This window comes from Gymnodraco acuticeps, unplaced genomic scaffold, assembly GCF_902827175.1.
Source record: "Gymnodraco acuticeps unplaced genomic scaffold, fGymAcu1.1, whole genome shotgun sequence".
NCBI classification, from domain to species: Eukaryota; Metazoa; Chordata; class Actinopteri; order Perciformes; family Bathydraconidae; genus Gymnodraco; species Gymnodraco acuticeps.
The window spans coordinates 413,651-434,111 of NW_022989949.1; the positions used below are offsets into that span (position 1 = coordinate 413,651).

Below are 20,461 nucleotides of genomic sequence, written 5' to 3' on the forward strand. Positions count from 1 at the left end.
TCTAAAATCTATCTTTCTTTGTTTTTAGGTGTCCCATATGCAAACATAGATGAACCTAAGACTGAAAAAGTGACTTCATTGTGAGCTGTTTACCTGAATCTAACAAGCACCTGCTGTATGAGACCAAATGTGTTCTGAAGATAATTCAGCAGCAAGGAGGAATACAACTGAGAAATGAAGGAAGTGTTGTGAATATTATAGATATTGTTCATGTGTTTTGCTGTATTAACTTATGCTTTAAAGAATGTCATTTTAGTCAGATGTGTACGTTTAATTTACAGAAAAATTTGACTTTAAGTGTAATGTATTTTTTGGAATTAAATGCGTGCAGAAAAACGTGTTTGTCTTTGTTGAACAGTGTCATCGTTACAGAAAACAGTTACCCTTACCATTTCCATGTACAAATATAATCTTACTGGAAAAGTTTGTACTGTTTAGATTACATGCATATTCTTTTAAAAAATAACTTACAATTGATATAATCTCATCCTTATCATGATTTCTTTCCAAAGCTCATTGCAATAAGAGCTGGTAGGGTTGGCCGGACGTGACCATTGTCCCCAATTATTTGTCTCCTTATACATCCAATATATGGTTTATGCAAATCCACAGAAGAAACTTGAAGTCATGTTTCTGCTCAATCTTGACTCGCCGTTTGCTACACTGGGTTTTAGAGAGAGGGTTCTGCTGACACACCAGGGACACATATTCATGTGTAAAATGACATAAGAGGTGACCTTTAACCTCTTTGATTGTTTGGCTTGTGTGTCCAGTTTATTAGAGCACTACTGTTTATATCCCTTTTATTGAGTTTGTTAGTAAAACAACTTTATTTGACCAAGTCCACCTGGTTTTGTGTTGCTTACTTTTCCCTCAACGAGATGGGAAGTAACAGTATGTTTAAATGTCATCACTTACTCCTGCCGTAAAACAATGAGGATGAGAGAGGAACATTAGCTACTTTAAGACTACTTTGATAACATTTCTACAGAAACAACGTTTTTTTTAGAACAAAGTCGACGGACATGCTTCCTTTTTTGTAACTTCATGTTTGTATTATCTGAAGGCAAGTGTATGTGCATGTCAGTATATATAATATAATAATACTCTTGTGTTGTTGAGGACACAAGTGTTAAATCCATGACTAGATAAAGATACATCACTTTTTAATAGAGAAGCATGGTGTTTTCAGAATTCCTCCATTAGCTTGTATACCACATTGCTAAAAAAATAAATAAAAAAAAGGTACAATTGTATATCTCTTGACCCAGAGCCAGAGTAAATCTGCAAAGAGGTGATTAACAGGGAGGGCACACAATAAAGCGGTATAAATCAAAAACACATGAACAGCATGGCCAGCAATGCGTAAAGACGCACGCCACTCGCTCAAAGCACCAGCAACATACAAACCCACTTTGCAACCGCGCATTGAGTGCACGGCGGCTCAAACACCGGTAAACATCAGCGTGCATGAGCTTGTGTGTAAAGTCAAGAATTCACACCACATCAGCAGGTTTGCTTGGGCCTTACTCTTGGCCAGCTGCAGCAAACAGATCCACACCATAGAGCCACACCACATTACGCACCAAGCAGCAGGAGATCAAGTTAATATGGAAACAGTGTACTCACCGCTCGATGCTAAAGCAGCTGGAGACTCCGTTTCCCTGTTGTATACAAGTAGTTAAAACTTACTGTTTTAAGTTGTTTCCTGATGTCCATTACTTAAAACGTAAAAATAATTTAAAGCCACATACTCCAAACTCAGAACAGGTGGCACAGTGTAACGCACGCAAACTTGCTTGCGTGATGTTCTGAATGGCGATTGGTCTAAATGTGGCCTGCTCATATATAGTCAGTGGTGTAAAGTAACTAAGTATATTTACTCACGCACTTAATTACCATTTTGAGATACTTGTGCTTTACTTGAGTATGTCCATTTTTCAGAGGTAAATGGTGTCGGCCTACTTTTACTCCACTACATGTATTTAATACCTTTAGTTACTTCACAGATGTGGATGAATGATGTGAAATGTGAAAGTGTTGAATCAGACTTTAGTTCCACCTGGAGTAAATCCACCAGCTACCCTGCAGTATACAAAGTCATTCAGACTAGCTGCACCTTTACCAGCTTTGAGAACACTTTCATGATCAATCATTATAAAACATATCATATATATTATTCTGAAATGGACCAATCTGCACAACGACTACTTTTACTGTCGCTACTTTCACTATATTTTGATGAGAATACTTTTGTACTTTTACTTGAGCAACATTTTGAATGCAGGACTTTTACTGTAACAGAGTATTCCTACACTCTGGTACTTCTACTTCTAGTTTTAACTTGAACTCAATATATGAGTACTTCTCCCACCTCTGCAAATAGTTGACATTGGAGGTGTATGCAGTATATTTTGGGGGGATTTGACTTATTTTCTAACAACATAAAGATTGGAGCATTAAAGTGTAACATTTAAAACAATAATACTTGTGTGGGGGAGGGCAAATAGGTCAAAGGGGAGGGCCTGGCCACAGAATATCACTCAGAGACAGAGACCTTACCCAGCTAAACTTTATTTACCATGTAGGCAGAAAACGGAAGCTCCAAAACATCGCTTACAAAACAATTAGCTTACTTGCAAACTGAATATGTGACTCTCTAAGGATCCAGTGTTTTGAGACGAGGTTCAAGATCAGGATAAACAGTTCGTAGTCATACCAATGATGATGAAAGATGTTGGGGGTCGATAAGTCTAAAATGCGTGTGTAGCTTAAACACTCGGATGATAAAATACACACATTCTTTAACTCAACAACGGACTTGCTTCCCATTAGGTTTTGTTCAGGGACCTCAGAGGAAGATCCTACAACTGTATTGACCCCATGACCTTTTGTCTGTCAACTCCCTGCAACCAACACTTTAGTCAGATTTACAGAACATGTGCTGGGAACATTCATTGTTGTGGAGGATGAACCTTTTTTCACACTAATATACATTAAAGAAACATCTAATAAGCAGAGTACAGCAATGACATTTACAATTTGTACACATGTATGCTCCCCAGAGGATGAACCCTCTCAACATCTCCAAGTCTTTAAGGTAAATATATCATCTCTTTAACAACACAGTCAAGCTCTCAGGGGGATGAACCATGGTCTTTCCTCCAAAGATCAGCTTTCTTTGCTTCAAGCACCATTTCTGGTCATTCTTTATCAGCACATTGGTCTTTATTGCCAACACGTATCAGCCTCTAGCGGGGTCTTTGCTATCCTAATATTAACATCCACTTTGTTTACAGATGTAGGTCACATCTGTAAACGAGAAAAAGCTTGACAGACTGAATAAGTTGCATTTATAAAATTATAGGAATTGGAATCAGTGACAACACTTCATGTTTTAACAACCATTTCTGTTATTATGGTAGTTTTACTTTACTGGCTCAACATTTTCTAGTAAGTTCTTAGAAAGTAAGTGATTGAATTTGGTACTGATTATTGGGACGACATTGTTGACTTTTTTTGTCAAACTTTTAGTGAGTCACAGCGGGACAGCTAACAACATTTGAACATAATTCCACACGTAGAAACAATAATGTTTTCAATAATAAATTATAATTCTTTCAGTTTGTCTTTTACAACGTCCTTTGAGTAATATATTCTGCAAACAAACAACTAAAATACTCAAAGAATTACAAAACATGGTTCCTCTTTTCGTTATCATAAGATCGCAAAAAAGGGTGTTTCAAAGCACCCTGGGTGTCTCCTAAAAAGAAAAGGATCGGTCTTACTAACAAACTTTCATTTTTCATTTAAGAGTTCTTTAATGAAATGCTGGGGATGTGAATTTTAGGAATGTTAAAAATAAACGTGGGAAATTAACTTCACAAAACCCTTTGATATCAGTTGGACCCTGTGAGCCACACATTATACATGCAAGTCAGCTATTATGTAACAAATGCTGAATGTCAGGGTTCAAACGACTGGATATTGAAATAAGGAGACCGACAATGGAGTGTATACGAAGGGTCAAATAAAAGACAAAAACATACATTTAAAACCTGAGTATTAACACTCCAACTCAACAATAAATATATACAATAACACTTACATAATTCAGCCAGTGTTAAGACAAGTTTAGAGGTGGATCACACTCATTTAAATACTTTACTATTTTGAAAAAATACCAACTTTCTCTGGGGAAAGCAGTAAAACAGCCCTTCAATTTTAAGTTAAGATGCAGCTTTCATCCAGTGCACCTATAACAATAATATATAATGTCAGTAGTCCAGTTAAAGAACTTTAAATCTATGGATTGTAAGTAGGTAGGTATATCAAGTTTTACATCAGTAGGTTAAGCACAGAAATAGGTTCAGAGTATTAGCTTAGCACAAAAACTGGAAATGGCTAGCTGAGCTCTGTCACAATAAATATAAATACACCTTCCATCAGCTCTGTGATCCACATGGTATATATTTGTAATAAACAAGAGCAGTTATTGTTTGAACCAACAATGGCTTGGTCAAACTGTCCTATTAGGATGTTTCCAACCAAAACCCAGCAGACTTTGTTGGCTTTTTGGAAACCAAGTACACCATGAATCCAAAAGAATGCAATCTTACGGTCTCTGTGTGTTATGGCAATAGGTGTATTACACAAACTGTTATGTATGAAAACAGACTGCTGTGAGCACCCAGCACTATTTGTGCTCCCAGACCTGACAATGGCAGGAAATCTGGGATTTCCTGATTAGATCCTACAAGAAGCTGCCATGAAAAAACGATCACGGTTGTGTACTATAAAGTATAAATATAAGCAGAATTCACAGGCATAGGATAACCCATTGAGTAAAATGGAATGATAGCTTGAAGGAAATGTAAAAAAAACAAATAAATTGAAATGATAAACCAATGAGATGAAGAATTGGTGCGGCTCCACAGAAGGCCAGCAGCATCCCTCCATCACCCCCCCTCTCTGCTCCTCCGTCCATCACTCCATCCTCGTCATGTCTCCTTCAGAGTCAGCTGCCAGAGTGTCCAACACTAATGTGTGTCTGCGGTAAGACTCTGCTCTCAGGGTCATCTGAGGGGGAACAGAGTGAAGAATCAAAGTGAAAAAGTAATCATGGTATTAGTGGAAGGTTTGAGTCTTTGAAGCAGATGCCTTTAGCTGCTTTGTCGGCTTTTAAGCAATCCCAAGAACAATGGCCATTATACATGCACTTTTTCCATCATAACTGAGCATTTTACATATGCATTGTGCAAATAATCCTAAGAATATAGCTTGAGCCTTAATGGCAGATCACCCCCTTTTCCTATTATTTACTTATTATTATAAGAGAAAACTAAAGATCTGTTTGTTAAAACGGTGTGTATGTATACTATAAACAAAACACAAAATGTAAGCAAGGGTGAAAGTAGAGAGTTTAAAAAAAGATGTATTTAATTGTTATCATTTAAATACCCTATTTTCTTGGAATGTAATCCTTAAATGGGTTGATGTGACTGTATGTGTACAGTCACATCATCATATATCTCAGTAAGAATACCAATGCTAATGCTAATGCTAATGTGGATCCTCATGAAGATCCTCCACAAGAGGGAACTGTCTGTTCATGGTCGCACTAACAACACTCACACTGACCTCTGCCAGTTATTGAAAATATTCCAACATTACAGAAATATAAGACCTTAGATGTAATACTTTCCTTTGAGAAATACAAACATGTTTTTCACCAAACCGTCATCATTAATAAAAAGAAGCCAAAGTTGGAGTAACAGAAGAAATGTACCCATTTTTAGAAACCAGGTTATTAAGAGAAAATGGAAAAAAGTGATTTAGTTCATTTAAATGTTATTGTGATGTAGTTCATGAAAGGTAAAATCATTAAAGGTGGGGTAGGTAAGTTTGAGAAACCGGCTCGAGATACACTTGTTGTTATATTCCATGGAATGCTCTTAACATCCCGATAGCAATGAATATCTGAAGTGCTTTGACAAAGAATACATAAAAAAATGTCATCTGTAAAAAGCACGACCAATCATCTGAGCCGGCCGGCTAAAGTAACTGGATGGCCTGCCTGCCTGTCAGCCTTCCATCTGTGCACAAACTTATCTCGTGCCCTCATTGGTCATGTGCGTGTTCGTGTGTGTTGGAGGAGGGGCTCTGTGAGGAAGTAGCAGATTTCTTTCGGCTGCGTAGTTTCAAATTATATCGCACTCGAGCTGGTTTCTCCAAATTACCTACCCCACCTTTAAAAGGAAATAATCTGAATCTAAAATCTTTCATTTTGAGAAGCACCAAATTAAAAGTTAAATGTGATGCTGGTTTTAATAGAAAAAAATTAAAATCAACACAATAGATTAAAGTTATTTATACAAAAATAAGAAGTTAAAGTAGAAATGTCCTATTGAAAATAACAAAAAATAGAATACGACAAAAAAAGTATGTTCAAATGTGCACATTGTACTACAATAATATATATATATTACAATATATACATGTACATACAATTCTAATCATCTGTCATTTTATAAAAAGCATGATAAGCCCTCTCTAAAGCGGTTTCTTACCTGCAGGGTGTGTCTATCATTGGTTCCAGCACCAACACCTTACACTCTCTCTTGGCTATTTTGTCCAGGGAGATGAGGCCGTTTTCAGGGGGCCGGTACAGACCCCTCCCCATTGGAGGTCCTACAGGAGGGGTGATGGCCCGCCGCTCCATCACACTGCCTGACCTGCACAGGGTGAGACACATCATTCACGTCCTGCATCACATGTGTGATGTAAGAGGATCCTTTACCTGAGGAAAAGTCAATAATGAATGACGCACACAATTTCTAGACTTGAAAGACAGACGTTGAATGCGGCACACTGCTCTACCCTGACTATGTGATGGTTTAATGGTTTAGCACAATTTAAAATTACACAAACATAACAGATGATAAACAGTGCAGGAAGAGGCAACAAAACAATTGGACATACACTGAACAAAAATATAAACGCAACACTTTTGTTTTTGCTCCCATTTTTCATGAGATGAACTCAAAGATCTAAAACATTTTCTATATACACAAAATAACCATTTCTCTCAAATATTGTTCACAAATCTGAAAACATCTGTGATAGTGAGCACTTCTCCTTTGCCGAGACAATCCATCCCACCTCACAGGTGTGGCATATCAAGATGCTGATTAGACAGCATGATTATTGCACAGGTGTGCCTTAGGCTGGCCACAATAAAAGGCCACTCTGAAACGTGCAGTTTTGCTTTATTGGGGGGGTCCGAAAACCAGTCAGTATCTGGTGTGACCACCATTTGCCTCACGCAGTGCAACACATCTCCTTGGCATAGAGTTGATCAGGTTGTTGATTGTGGCCTGTGGAATGTTGGTCCACTCCTCTTCAATGGCTGTGCCAAGTTGCTGGATATTGGCAGGAACTGGAACACGCTGTCGTATACGCCGATCCAGAGCATCCCAAACATGCTCAATGGGTGACATGTCCGGTGAGTATGCTGGCCATGCAAGAACTGGGATGTTTTCAGCCTCCAGGAATTGTGTACAGATCCTTGCAGCATGGGGCCGTGCATTATCATGCTGCAACATGAGGTGGTGGTCGTGGATGAATGGCACAACAATGGGCCTCAGGATCTCGTCACGGTATCTCTGTGTATTCACAATGCCATCAATAAAATGCACCTGTGTTCGTCGTCCATAACATACGCCTGCCCATACCGTAACCCCACCACCACCATGGGCCACTCGATTCACAACATTGACATCAGAAAACCGCTCACCCACACGACGCCACACACGCTGTCTGCCATCTGCCCTGAACAGTGAAAACCGGGATTCATCCGTGAAGAGAACACCTCTCCAACCTGCCAGACGCCATCGAATGTGAGCATTTGCCCACTCAAGTCGGTTACGACGACGAACCGGAGTCAGGTCGAGACCCCGATGAGGACGACGAGCATGCAGATGAGCTTCCCTGAGACGGTTTCTGACAGTTTGTGCAGAAATTCTTTGGTTATGCAAACCGATTGTTGCAGCAGCTGTCCGAGTGGCTGGTCTCAGACGATCTTGGAGGTGAACATGCTGGATGTGGAGGTCCTGGGCTGGTGTGGTTACACGTGGTCTGCGGTTGTGAGGCCGGTTGGATGTACTGCCAAATTCTCTGAAACGCCTTTGGAGACGGCTTATGGTAGAGAAATGAACATTCAATTCACGGGCAACAGCTCTGGTGGACATTCCTGCTGTCAGCATGCCAATTGCACGCTCCCTCAAAACTTGCGACATCTGTGGCATTGTGCTGTGTGATCAAACTGCACGTTTCAGAGTGGCCTTTTATTGTGGCCAGCCTAAAGCACACCTGTGCAATAATCATGCTGTCTAATCAGCATCTTGATATGCCACACCTGTGAGGTGGGATGGATTATCTCGGCAAAGGAGAAGTGCTCACTATCACAGATTTTTTCAGATTTGTGAACAATATTTGAGAGAAATGGTTATTTTGTGTATATAGAAAATGTTTTAGATCTTTGAGTTCATCTCATGAAAAATGGGAGCAAAAACAAAAGTGTTGCATTTATATTTTTGTTCAGTGTATTTAAAGACTCTACCTAAACAATGTAAAAAAATCTAAATTGTACATAAAACACAAGATCAATATACAAACAATTGCTTGAATTCAATAAAAAGGGCACACTTTAAGAACAACATATTCATACTTAAAATATAAATATAATAACACTGATTTGAATATGAAAACCAGATAACATATATATATATATATACAAACATTTTTGTTAGGTATTTATTATAGCAATGCAGCGAGGGACAGTTGTTTGTTATGACTGGAAGGCCATTCCAGATCTGTATTCCTCTGAAACAAATGGAACATTGAGATCTAACTGTGAGACATTAGGTTGATAGAGATTTTATGAAAGTTTGTATTGAAGTGCAAAGGAATGAACCCTTTAACTGAAATGTTTCTGTAAATAAGAACACACATTTGATAAACGTTGATGTCCTAATCTGTAAGAATCTGAAGCCTAAAGGAGCAGATGAGATAAGGGATCTTGTTGCCAGCTCATAGAGTCTTATTGTGTACCAGGAAATGTTGAGTAGACCAAAGTTCTATGATAGATCCAGCTCATAGAAACTGCTGGATGCTTACTTGCATATGTTGGGCAATTTGCACAATTTGCATAAATGTTGTTATTTAGCATAAATAAGTTTTGGATTGGTTTTGTGGGTTATTTTTTTACTTGGTGGGCTCATTTTAACACCAGTTGTAGTATTTAACCTAACTAAGTAATCAACCCAAAATGAATCTAAATCAGCCCACCAAGAGTACAAATATCGCCATTTTCTGGTTAAAACTGCCATGTCAGGAATGGATTCAGGATCCTCAATAACCCCTAAAACCACCCGAAAGTCTTCCAAATCAGCCATGTCATTTTTTTATTATTTTCCCTTGTGCTAATTTAGATATGCAAGTTAGAGTTATTATCAGTCCGTACCTGACGTGGTGGGCTCTGGAGGGCTGCTGGTGGGAGAAGCTGTGAGAGCGGCCCAGGCTCTGTCTCTCCAGCAGCTCTCGGACCCCCGGGCTGGATGATGAGGGAGAGCGAGGCTCCACCGGGGGGGTGGACACCGAGGCTGTGAACTGCAGCTTCAGCTTCATGTGCTGGCTCAGCTACGGAGAGGGGGGGGGGAGGGGGGAGAGCACTTTGAGTATCACTGCTGATTGGGTAAATTAACCCTAACCCTACCTTTATGGCTGTAAATGTTCTACATTGTAGCCTGAGCGTTTATAATGACATTGGAATGAAAAGTCTCTCAATATGTTGATACTCACTGAGTGTGATACCTGGGCCTTTTTAGATGAACACAAAGCTGATATCCTGATATCCGTATCTCTGAAACCTTAGTAGTTTTTCTCATAAAAGTTGCCTGTTTCCCGGTTTGTTTACACAGGCGAACCAAATAAGCCATGTTCTTCTTTTGAAATGGCTGGTGTTTCGTTTGGAGAAGACGTCTAAGTATTTGATTACTTTGCCGGCCACTACATTGCAGGCACAGTGCTCAACAATTACAAATTATTTTAGCAAGTAAATAATATTTTTTGGGACATTTTCCCGCGTTAAAAATTACTGAATGAACTAACTAATGTATGAGCAGCAACAGTACCTCGAAGAGTCCGGTGCGGAGGATCTGGAAGGCCACGGTGAAGGAGAGGGTGGAGCCCTTCCTGCACTGACCCAGGTTGTTGAGGGGAGACTGGCACACCACCGCCCCCCCACCATGGTGCTGCTGGCCTCCAAGAGCAGCTGATGAGAGGAGGGACAAATAATATCAGATTAATATAAAAATAACTTGTTGACTCACTGTAAGTTTGATTAAGACTTTGTATAGAGCGTTTTAAATATTAATTATGTACTGTCCTCTCTTTGTAACACTTTGCAATATACAGAGGTGGGAAGAACATTTATTCAAGTGCTATTTTGTCATACTTGTACTTTACTTGAGTGCAACACAGGGTTGCACAATGGAAAACAGTCTGTTCATACGATATTAAAAAAACCTCACTTAGGTCAGTTTTGCACCTTAGATAAGCAAATGTACACTGTATGATAATGAAATCGCTGTTTACTCAGATATCATTGTAGTAATACAACCCTACCATACCAACATACATTAGACCCGTCTGTACAGTTGGAATTCATCACAGCTGGCTTTAACCCCGACACACCCATCCAACACATCTCATAGGGTGCAACCTTTTCTTTTTTCACGCTGACTGTAGTGAAGATTACACATCTGGACGTTGACCCAGTCATGATCACAGCTGGATCAGGATGTCTCACTTTACCCTTCACTAATGTAAACAGCCTGTGGTAAGTATGTAATGAACAGATCTCCATTGTAATACAAGTGCCTGAACCATTGTTGACTTTATATTTTGTTTCACTCCTAAATAGGGAATGGGAACAGCGGTGCATTCTGGGCCGTTGCCATCTTTGTAGGATAGCGTCTACTCTATAGCAACAGCAGCAACCGTCAATATAATTCAGCAGTTCACCGTCATCTGTCATCTGTCATTGCTTTGTAAATGAATAAAGTATGTGCGAAATATGAATGCCCTCACAAAGAGAAGCTCTGGCTGGAGACAGAGGAGCGTTATTAAAAAAGAGAGTTAATTACTGACATCTGTCTGTATGAATTAAGAGAAGAACAATTACTGTTACAAATGTCAGCCCTCTGTGGTGTTTGGAGTCACCTGTCAGCAACTTAAAAATATCAAATATCCAGAGGCCCACGTCATGACATAAAAGTGCCTACCGACCATGTCAAACGTTTAAAGAGTTACAGCTACTCCGCTCGCTGTACAGGTTAAGTTAACAGGTTGCAGTCGTTTGTATCCTCTAAAGATGGACGACTTGCTGATGATGACGTCACATTGCCATTCCCTATTGTCAAGTAATCAAAAAGGGTTGTATTTCTACAACAATTCTAATTGAATGAAAACTAAAGCAACGACACAATGTCGTTCACTTCAGGTGTTGTGGTGCAAACTGCTGTGTGTCACTAACCAGCACTAAGCCAGGTGGGACAGGTCTTTTGGTTGGAGGAGTCAAGATTGTCCTGTGTGAGATCTGCTACTCACCGTCAGCATTCCAGATCAGACGGACAGCCAGGAAGTCCTGCAGGTTGTTGAGCAGGGTGTATTTGACCCAGAAGTGCTCCAGAGGCCGGACCGCCCTGGGACAGGAAGCTGTCATCACCAGGCGAGGGCGATCCAGGCGGATGCTAGGCAACGAGTAACAACTAGAGATGTATCTGTAGAGAAAGCAAACTCATATTTTCCAATCTGGCCTGTCATAGGACAGCTGTAATTCAGTCTGTATTTTTCCTGCTTTGACATGTCCATAAAATGAATGATTAATGATAGTTTTAATATTTACAAGTTAGGTTGTAGAAGGTAAACTGCTCCTGTAGACAGCCCTTCCTGACAGAAAGAATGTGTGTTATCCAAAACTATGTCCTAGCCGGAGCCACCAGACTCCATTGATAAAAACGTTCATAATTCCTTGCAGAATGTACAAGTTTCTGGTCTGCAGCTGTTGACTGAACCCGTACAGCAAGCAGAGTAGCATTCCTTTTCGTCTTTAAACTTTTTAAACATGGTCCGTAGGCTGTTACAGCAAGTGACATAACAATAAAGCAAACAAAAAAGGAAACCAAACAAAAAAGGACAATGGGATAACATTTTATAATTTAAACTAACAGGGAAAGAAAGGAGAAGTAGCAAACATCAACAATGATGCTAAATTAAGTCCGATGGCAGCCATCTGCTGAACTAGAGGAACATAAACCAGTACACTGGGAATAAGATTCAAAACAGGAAATATGGCAGTATACGTACATATACTGGGAGATTAATTGTGCATTTTGCTAGCACTAAGTTAGAATAGCATTAGCTGTCTTACATGTGTCCAGATGACTCTATAGTCGTTAAACCAGTTGATCTGAGGGTCCTGTAGCCCCCCCGTTTGTAAACCTGACATGAGCCTCTGAATATTACATATTTTTAAGTAGATACTAACCCCAGATAGGACCGACATCGGTAACAGTGATAGGTCAGTTTTTCTCTTGATTAATACGGACAGATCATTAATTAACTTTTTCTTTTAAATAACCCTTCTCAGTTTCTGCCTTCTCTTTGTAAGGGCATTTATATTTGGCACATAGTTTATACATTTCCGATGCAAAAAGCTGACACATAACATGAGACGTTGATTTATATTGACTGCTGCTGCTGTTGCTATAGACGCGATCCTCCAAAGATGGCATCAACCCCCCAGCATGCACCGTGGTTACCATGACCTATTGACGTGTACCTCATATAACCCAACTTCAAACAATCAGAACTATCTCTTTAAACCTTTGATTTTCATACTGTCCCACATTGTTTTCACTGTATACATTCTGCTAAGCGACGCTAAGTAAATGTTGAACTAAGACCACATTTACACGGGAATGTTTGCATTTACGCACCGTATGCGTTTTCAAAAAAGTATTCCGTTCACACGCATTTGGCTCAATTAACGTGTCCGTTCACACGAGACTGCTGGAACCACTGGAAACGCTGTGGTACATATGCCGGGCATGTAAGTGGCGCTGCTGCCGCCACAAAATACACCAAAAGCAGCGAAGAAGACCCCGCAGCATGGTTGCCATCAGGGCCTGACCAATTTGCTGCCCTAGACAAGATTTTAGCTGGCGCACACAGAAGCTGTATACGTTTTTTGGGAGTTTGATTTATTTTAAATTAACACAAATACAAAATTAGAACCTATAATTGCACACTAAAACCATTATTTCAAAAAAAGAACTATTTCATATTTCAAACCCTCTGGTTTTGACTGGGGGGGGGGGGTGTGCCATAGTTTATTGGCACTGTACGCAATATAGGCGTAGTTCTGTTAGTTTAAGATAATAAGATGTACTTGATCCAAAATCGGGAAATTGTGTTGTTTTAAAATTTAAAACAAATATTATTTTTTTATTTCAAACTTTTTTTTTCTTTTCCTCCCCAATTTTCGGCGCCCCCCGATGGGCATTCGCCTATACTGCCTATGCCAAGGGCCGGCCCTGGTTGCCCTTCTGTTTATTCTCCGCGGTGGACGGCGTGTGCTCCTGCTGTAAATCTCTCCGGTAGTCCACCAGCAGATGAAAAACACCCACCTCTCCGCCTCTTCCAAGGGACGAGGGAACCTTGCGGCAGAGTCAACATGTCTGTTAAAGTTTAAATCTTCCGGACAAAATTAGCAAAGTGCAGGTCAAAAGTCTTCTGTGTTATTTATTGAGCTTTAAAACTAATTGATAAAGACTCTGTATAATAATATAAGAATAATGAACGGAGCCTCTCTTTTCCTCCCCCTCTTCTGAGAGCACAGCAGCTGATCTCTGAGCAGGAGACGGAGAGGGAGACGTGGGGAGAGGGAGACGTGGGGAGAGGGAGGCGGGGCTATTTCACCGTTATCAGGAAATGATCGTATAGAGGCGTACACACGGAGCCGTTTGGCCCCCCCAGAGCGTTCCGTTTGCAGATCTATCCACCTTGGGACCCGTTATCGTTTGCGACGTTTCTATAGTTTTGTTACGGCCTCGTGAAAACGAAAGGGCTATACGCAAGAGAAACTATGCAGATACAACCCGTATCGTCCTCGTGTGAACGGGGTCCAAGACAAACAGTTACCTTGTTAAAGGGAGTGTTGGAGTAAACCACTGTAACACAGCCACCAGCGGGACTTCCAAACCCTAGAGAAATACATACAATAAATATATTAAGACATATTAAGAACAACAACAGTTAAAAACACATAAATGAGCCACACTATTGCACTGGGTGACATGGTTAGCATTAGCATGAACAAACACTAGTTTATCTTTGACTAAATCCAAAAATACTCATTAGAGCAACAATGTTGATTAATCCGCCACTGAAAATAGTCCCTACAATACAGTATGTTGTTTACACTACTTCCTTGTGTGACAGGCACTTTTGCTATTTTTGCATTGTTTCTTGTGGCTTGGCCAAAAAAAGACACTTCTCTCTTTTGTATGTAGAAATCACAATGGTTTGGCTTATTGACAACTAATGTACTAACAGGTTCTTGCTGTTTTAAATGTTGTCCCGCATGATTGATTGCACTTATTATATGTTGCTTTGGAAAAGGGGGTCAGCTAAATCAAATGTCATAAAGAAGAGAAGAGATAACATGGCCCTAAAGTGGAAACGTTGAAACTCGATATCTTTTTATTCTTCAAATCTCTTGTGAAAAACACATTATATATCAGGACAAATATTTTAAGGTCCAAAAATAGATTTACCAAAGTAAAATAGAGGATGAATGTATAGTTAGTGTATTAAATGAAATATCTTTGAGTACAAGTGTTTTCTTTTGTTGCTTTCAATAAAAAGAGATTGACAAATGACTTCATATCAAGCTTTCTGAGATGTGTGAAAAATGATCATTGTAAAACTTGTATTAAAGTTGACCAGGAAGAAGCAGCCTCCATCATTGTCTCACCTCACTAGAGTACTCCTCTGCTGTGTCTTGTAGCTGCAGCTGGAACAGGAAGGTCTGTTCTTCAAGGGCGCTGAGCATGCTGGGTAAACGCGATGACCCGCTATCTATCCGACAGAATGAAGCCACGGTGACCTCAGCTGATTGGTGGCTTTAGCGTGAAGTGGAAATAAAGAAGGGGTTGTTAGGCGACTTTAAACAACACAAAACACAGCTCCTGATTCTTTACATTTTATAACGTTAACCATGTTTACTATATTAGTTTAGCATGTTAGCATGACGACATATTCTTATTAAAACTGAGGCTAAGTTGGTTACGAAAGTGAACGTTTTATTTAAGTTAATCAGCAATCAAATTGTTCAGTTCCGAGCAGAAGACCTTATAGTTTCTGTACGACAGCTAAAATCAAGCTAACAGTAACTTTACTCTGTGGGCCTCATGCAAAAAGAATATTGACGTCAATAAATAAATAACTCAATATGTTCATGGCAAAGGTTCAGAAATATAGAAAGAGGGGAAGTGAATACAGCTGCAGCAGGAATTTGGAGAGTTTCTATGGATGTTTTTTTTTTTTTAAATGTCCTCCTTTGCTGAGCCTTACTAGTGCATTGGCTGCTGTAAACCTGTGCACAATACACTCAAGATTAGGGCTGTAAGTGTGTTTATACAAATGATTTCACTCAGATTGCACCAACAGTAGTGCTATGATGTTGGATGTCACTGATATAAATGCAAATTAAGATCCATCTGATGTTATTGCATAATAGAAAGTCAAACTTTTTTACACCGATTTCATGCATATAGTGACTTAGACTTAATACTAGAGTATGACAGTCTTCATAAATAGATTGCTATATGACGACATGCTATATGCTAATGACCAAGATGTGACAATTAATGTATGTATTATGAGTTTTAATGTCAACTATATACTTTAGGTTATCCGTTTTTTTCTTTTTATGATTTGTTGATTGTTATGTAGTTACTTAATGTATTAAAAAGTTCCTTTTGTTATGTATTCCTTGTAACAAAATCATTTCTTAAAATAATAATTTTAAAAAAGCATGTTTTATATATATAAAACATGTGTAAAACATGCTTTTCATCACTATGTACGTAACACTCGCACTTCTATCGTCTAGCGCTCCAATACATTGCACATGATAGGCTAAGAGGAGTGACATCTCTAAGCGCCTGACCCATCGCAACAGAGCCGGCCAGCTAACCAATCAGAGCAGACTGGGCTCTGGTTTCAGACAGAGGGTGAAAAGAGGTGCTGCAGCACAGGCAGTATGAGAAAAAAAGGCTTTTTGAACATTAAAGCATGGAGACATGTCCCAGTAGAGACACTACATACTGAACCTGAAAATGAGCAGGACATGTCCTCTTTAACAATCCGTATCTCAGGAAGTGCAACAGTGTAGGGGTATGGACATATGTGTGTTTATCCTAGAGTATACAGTAAGTGCACATGTACTCACCAGACATTGTCCACTATGAGAACTGAACCATCTGGCATCATGGGGAGGTAGGAGGAGTTATAGTTGGGAACGATCTTCACATCTCTGACACACACCTCATCCTGAGAGCTGCAGTTCAACACTGTAGAGAGAGGGGGGGAGAAGAGTTATCACAGGTGGTGTCTTCGAAGATCTGTATGTGTGTGTGAGTGTGTGATAGTTGTCTACCTTTAAGGAGAGTCAGGTGTTTTCCAGAGACAGCCATGTGCTGACACTGCACACTGGGAGGTGGTAGAACATTCATGATGGTGCTGACTGGGAATGGAAATAAGAAACAGAAAAAACAAACAAGCACATTTAGTATGCCATTAAAAGTCCCAAGTTTAAGACCACAGAACTCTTTGAGTTGCAGAGCTCAGGTCTGGTGTGCTTACCCTGCGCCTTGAAGGTGCTGAGGTCCTGTCTGAAGGTGTGTAGTGGGCTCTTGAGCTGTAGAAGGGTCAGGTAACCATGTTCCCTCACCTCCACTTTCTCATCCTCATGACACCACACAGTCACTACGATCTGACAAAAACACAAAGTAAAAGTTATATATGTGCTGTTTATATTTATTTGGCTTCATAATAAGTTAGTCTAAGATGGTGTTTGTTTAAAAACCAGCCTGATTCACAAATATATATCCTCCCACGCAGGCTACGGGAGTCACGGATAATATGTACAGGGTTACGTTATCAGGTTACAAACGAAACATAACTGTATTCCCTTACTGTTACATACACAAATATGTAATCAGATTACTGGTACTTTTATTTATTTTTTTTTAAATGGGGATTATTAGCATCATTACAATTTTATAATGCGCTTTATAATAAAGAATGATATATTATAGGCAGACGTACTGTCTGAATTTTCTTTTTGCTTTTTAATTAGTCTACTTTTTATCCTTTAAAAATGTTTTTAAATTCAGTAGCAGCACACCTGATTTATTGAACAAACTTACTGTGTTTGCTTTTAATTCATGTGTTAAACTAAAACAGCATTTGTATACTATACTTACCTATCTTAAAATATAAGATGACATATTTTATCCTAAATATCTTTGTTTCTTCTTTTCTAAGGTCATATTGTTATGTTAACTTCTGTGTATTATCTTCAATATACTTAAGTTAAAAACATCTTATTGATATTTATTTTCTCTTGTTTTTATCTGCATTGCATTTGATATTGAGGTAATACAAAAGTAACAGAAAGTAATCAGGTATCATTACTTTTATATTGTGATACTCAGATTAGGTCAATGATTACCTTTTTTTTTACCGGTATTTTAAGTAACCCTCCTAACCCTGCTCCCACGGTACGTACGGTAATGTCGTCCCAGTATTTGTTTGTGCATCTCACCTTGGCTTTAAGCGTGTTGGCTGGCAGCTTGTCCAAAGAGACGGTGAGAGAGAAGACAACCTGGTCATCCAAAACCAGAGCGGACTGCAGAGGACAAGATGTTGGAGGTGTAGGAAATGACAATTTGTGAAATAAATTAGCACAGTATTCATTAACAAACAACTAGAAGTTCAACTACATTTTAGTGAGACTACAATGATAGGCCATATAAATAAAGAGATGCTGTTTTACCATAACCTCTCTACTGTAATTAAACACCAAATGCCAAATGTTCTGTTTTGTATAAACACAAGATTCTGCCCTGACAAGTAAAAATAGGTCCATTTTTCTTTTATTGAGACCAGAAATATAGGTGTTAATGTCGTGAAAAAAGGCTCAAATATAAGACTGTTTTAGTTTTTAAGATGAAGAGTAAGGCAACAGGCACATTTTAGACCAGAACATGCCCAGTTTTTGAGAGTACCTATAGAAATGGACCGCAAATGTTCACATTTTTGTCTGAGCCATTACTGTGGTTCACAGGTTGTGTATGTCGTATACAGTACGTCCCTGTCTTCAGCCTAGCAGGCACACGGGTAGAGACTGAAGCTGGTTTAAAGCCCCTGGAGACTTCACTGTCAGGTCTCAACACATCTGCAGCACAATGATTATTGCAACAGACATAAATAACTGTCTGCTTTGTCTCATGAAATCAAGCAGAACAATAAAGGTCAGGGTATAAATGACTTTGGTTTGGTTTCCCCTTAATTCAGTAAATAGGTATAGGTTACTTCCTGTTACACTGAAGGTATGAGTTAGTTAGTTAGTTAGGGAAGTTATCCAGGTGTCCTTTTTATGTACAAATATATACTACATAATATATATTACATAATAAATGTAGTGGAGTAAAAGTACACTATTTACCTCTGAATTGTAGTGGAGTAAAAGTAAAAAGAAGCAAACTATTTAAATACTCTGTAAAGTACAACTATCTCAAAATTGTACTTAAGTACAGTACATGAGTAAATGTACTTAGTTACTTTACACCACTGGAAAATAGGTAAAGGTGACTTCCTGTTACACTGAAGGTACGGGAGTATACTGAGAAGCAATTAGTTCAATGTTAAAGGAAGTTATCAAGTCGTTCTCTCCATCATATCAACAGTCAGTGTTAACTACTTTGATAACAGTAATTCCCCTTTATTCACACTTTCTTTATCCTACTTTTCCCTTCTTACCTGCACCGGTTCCCCACACTGTCGCCCATCTCTGGCCGAGCTGTTGTGAGTGAGATGCGGGGTGCACTGTATGAAGGTCCGGGTACTGTCCGGTCTCTTTCCTCCAGACTCCCTCTCCTCCACGGGCTCCTCTTCCCCGCTGTCCCCGCTGCAGGTGCTCTGGATGTCGGGCTGGTACTCGCTGTGTCTCTGCACACGGCTCTCTGCGACGCACACACTCGCCTGAGCTGACAGTGAACTCACCATCTCCTTCCACGGTAAAACCCCGGAGCTGTCATCCTTCCCCGCCGCCTTCCGGGACCGCAGTACCAGCAGGAACTGCACCACCTCCCCGAGGTAGACGTGCTTTCTCCGCGGGACAGTAGTGTACTCCGCCGGGTCTGACAGAGTGGATATTGGAGCGGCAGGGAAATACATGAAGTACTCGCATTGGGTCTCCATCATTAAATAACCTAACCATATGCTGCCGTGTAAACAAGGCGAGGTTCCACGTTCATGTAGCCCGTATGTCCGTGTGTCAGAAATTAAATAAAACACAACGCAAGTAACGGAATTAAAGTAACGTTCAAACCATTCATATCCATTTTTGTTCCGTGGAGCTTCCGTTTACCGAGTAGCAATACAAACAACAGGACGGCTAATCGAAACAGAGCTTTTTCCAGACCATACTAATCAATCACCTGAAGGTAGATCACAGAGCCAAACATATTCAAATACAGTCAAACCAGGGCTTTATTATGATATTACCATGAGTGGAAAAACATTTTCCAGTAAAAATAATTTATAGCAATGAAAAAAAGTATTACATTTAAAATAATCCTGAAGAAAATACTATATAAGTTGGCCTTTAATCGGATCTTGTGTTATCAAAGTTGGTAAAGGTGCAGCTAGTTTGAATTACTTTGTATACTGCAGGCTAGCTTGTGAATTTACTCCAGGTGGAACTAAAGTCTGATTTAAGAGTTGATCATTAATCAAAATCTGTAAAGTAACTAAAGCTATTAAATACATGTAGTGGAGTAAAAGTACATGATTTACATCACATTTTTACTTAAGTACATAACTTGTGTAAATCTGCTGAGTTACTTTACACCACTGCCTATAATCAGCTATATGTACTTACAAGGGGGTTAATGGGCAATTGCGTCTTTAGTATTATTACTCATAAAATAATATTATTGTGTTGTTACTTGTATCATACAACAATATATTATAGGTTAGTTTCATATGTAAAAATAACACATATTCATAGAGCAGAATCAGATCATGTTTAATAATGTTAAATATG

The 20,461-nt window shown here is 39.3% G+C and overlaps 2 protein-coding genes across 3 annotated transcripts in view; one reads left to right on the plus strand and one right to left on the minus strand.

The window, feature by feature from the left end:
* zanl (zonadhesin, like) overlaps positions 1 to 176 on the plus strand; it is a 31,407-nt gene extending 31,231 nt beyond the window's left edge. The window contains exon 53 of the mRNA XM_034210554.1: positions 29 to 176. Coding sequence (XP_034066445.1) covers positions 29 to 84 — 56 coding nt within the window. The 3' untranslated portion in view covers positions 85 to 176. The remainder of the gene's footprint in view (positions 1 to 28) is intronic.
* A 2,380-nt stretch (positions 177 to 2,556) lies between these two features.
* map11 (microtubule associated protein 1) lies at positions 2,557 to 19,797 on the minus strand. Of its 2 annotated transcripts, XM_034210612.1 has the most exons (12): positions 19,174 to 19,797; positions 17,957 to 18,040; positions 16,993 to 17,122; positions 16,787 to 16,873; positions 16,580 to 16,700; positions 15,101 to 15,248; positions 14,266 to 14,327; positions 11,671 to 11,843; positions 10,194 to 10,333; positions 9,524 to 9,699; positions 6,570 to 6,734; positions 2,557 to 5,079 (listed from the first exon to the last, which is right to left on the minus strand). In XM_034210612.1, exons 1-12 carry the CDS (start codon positions 19,615 to 19,617, stop codon positions 5,076 to 5,078), a joined length of 1,734 nt encoding a protein of 577 aa, XP_034066503.1. In that variant the 5' UTR covers positions 19,618 to 19,797; the 3' UTR covers positions 2,557 to 5,075. The 2 variants fall into 2 exon arrangements, with proteins under 2 accessions (XP_034066503.1, XP_034066504.1); XM_034210613.1 differs by lacking the exon at positions 2,557 to 5,079 and having other exon boundaries at positions 6,703 to 6,799.
* Positions 19,798 to 20,461: the final 664 nt, after the last annotated feature.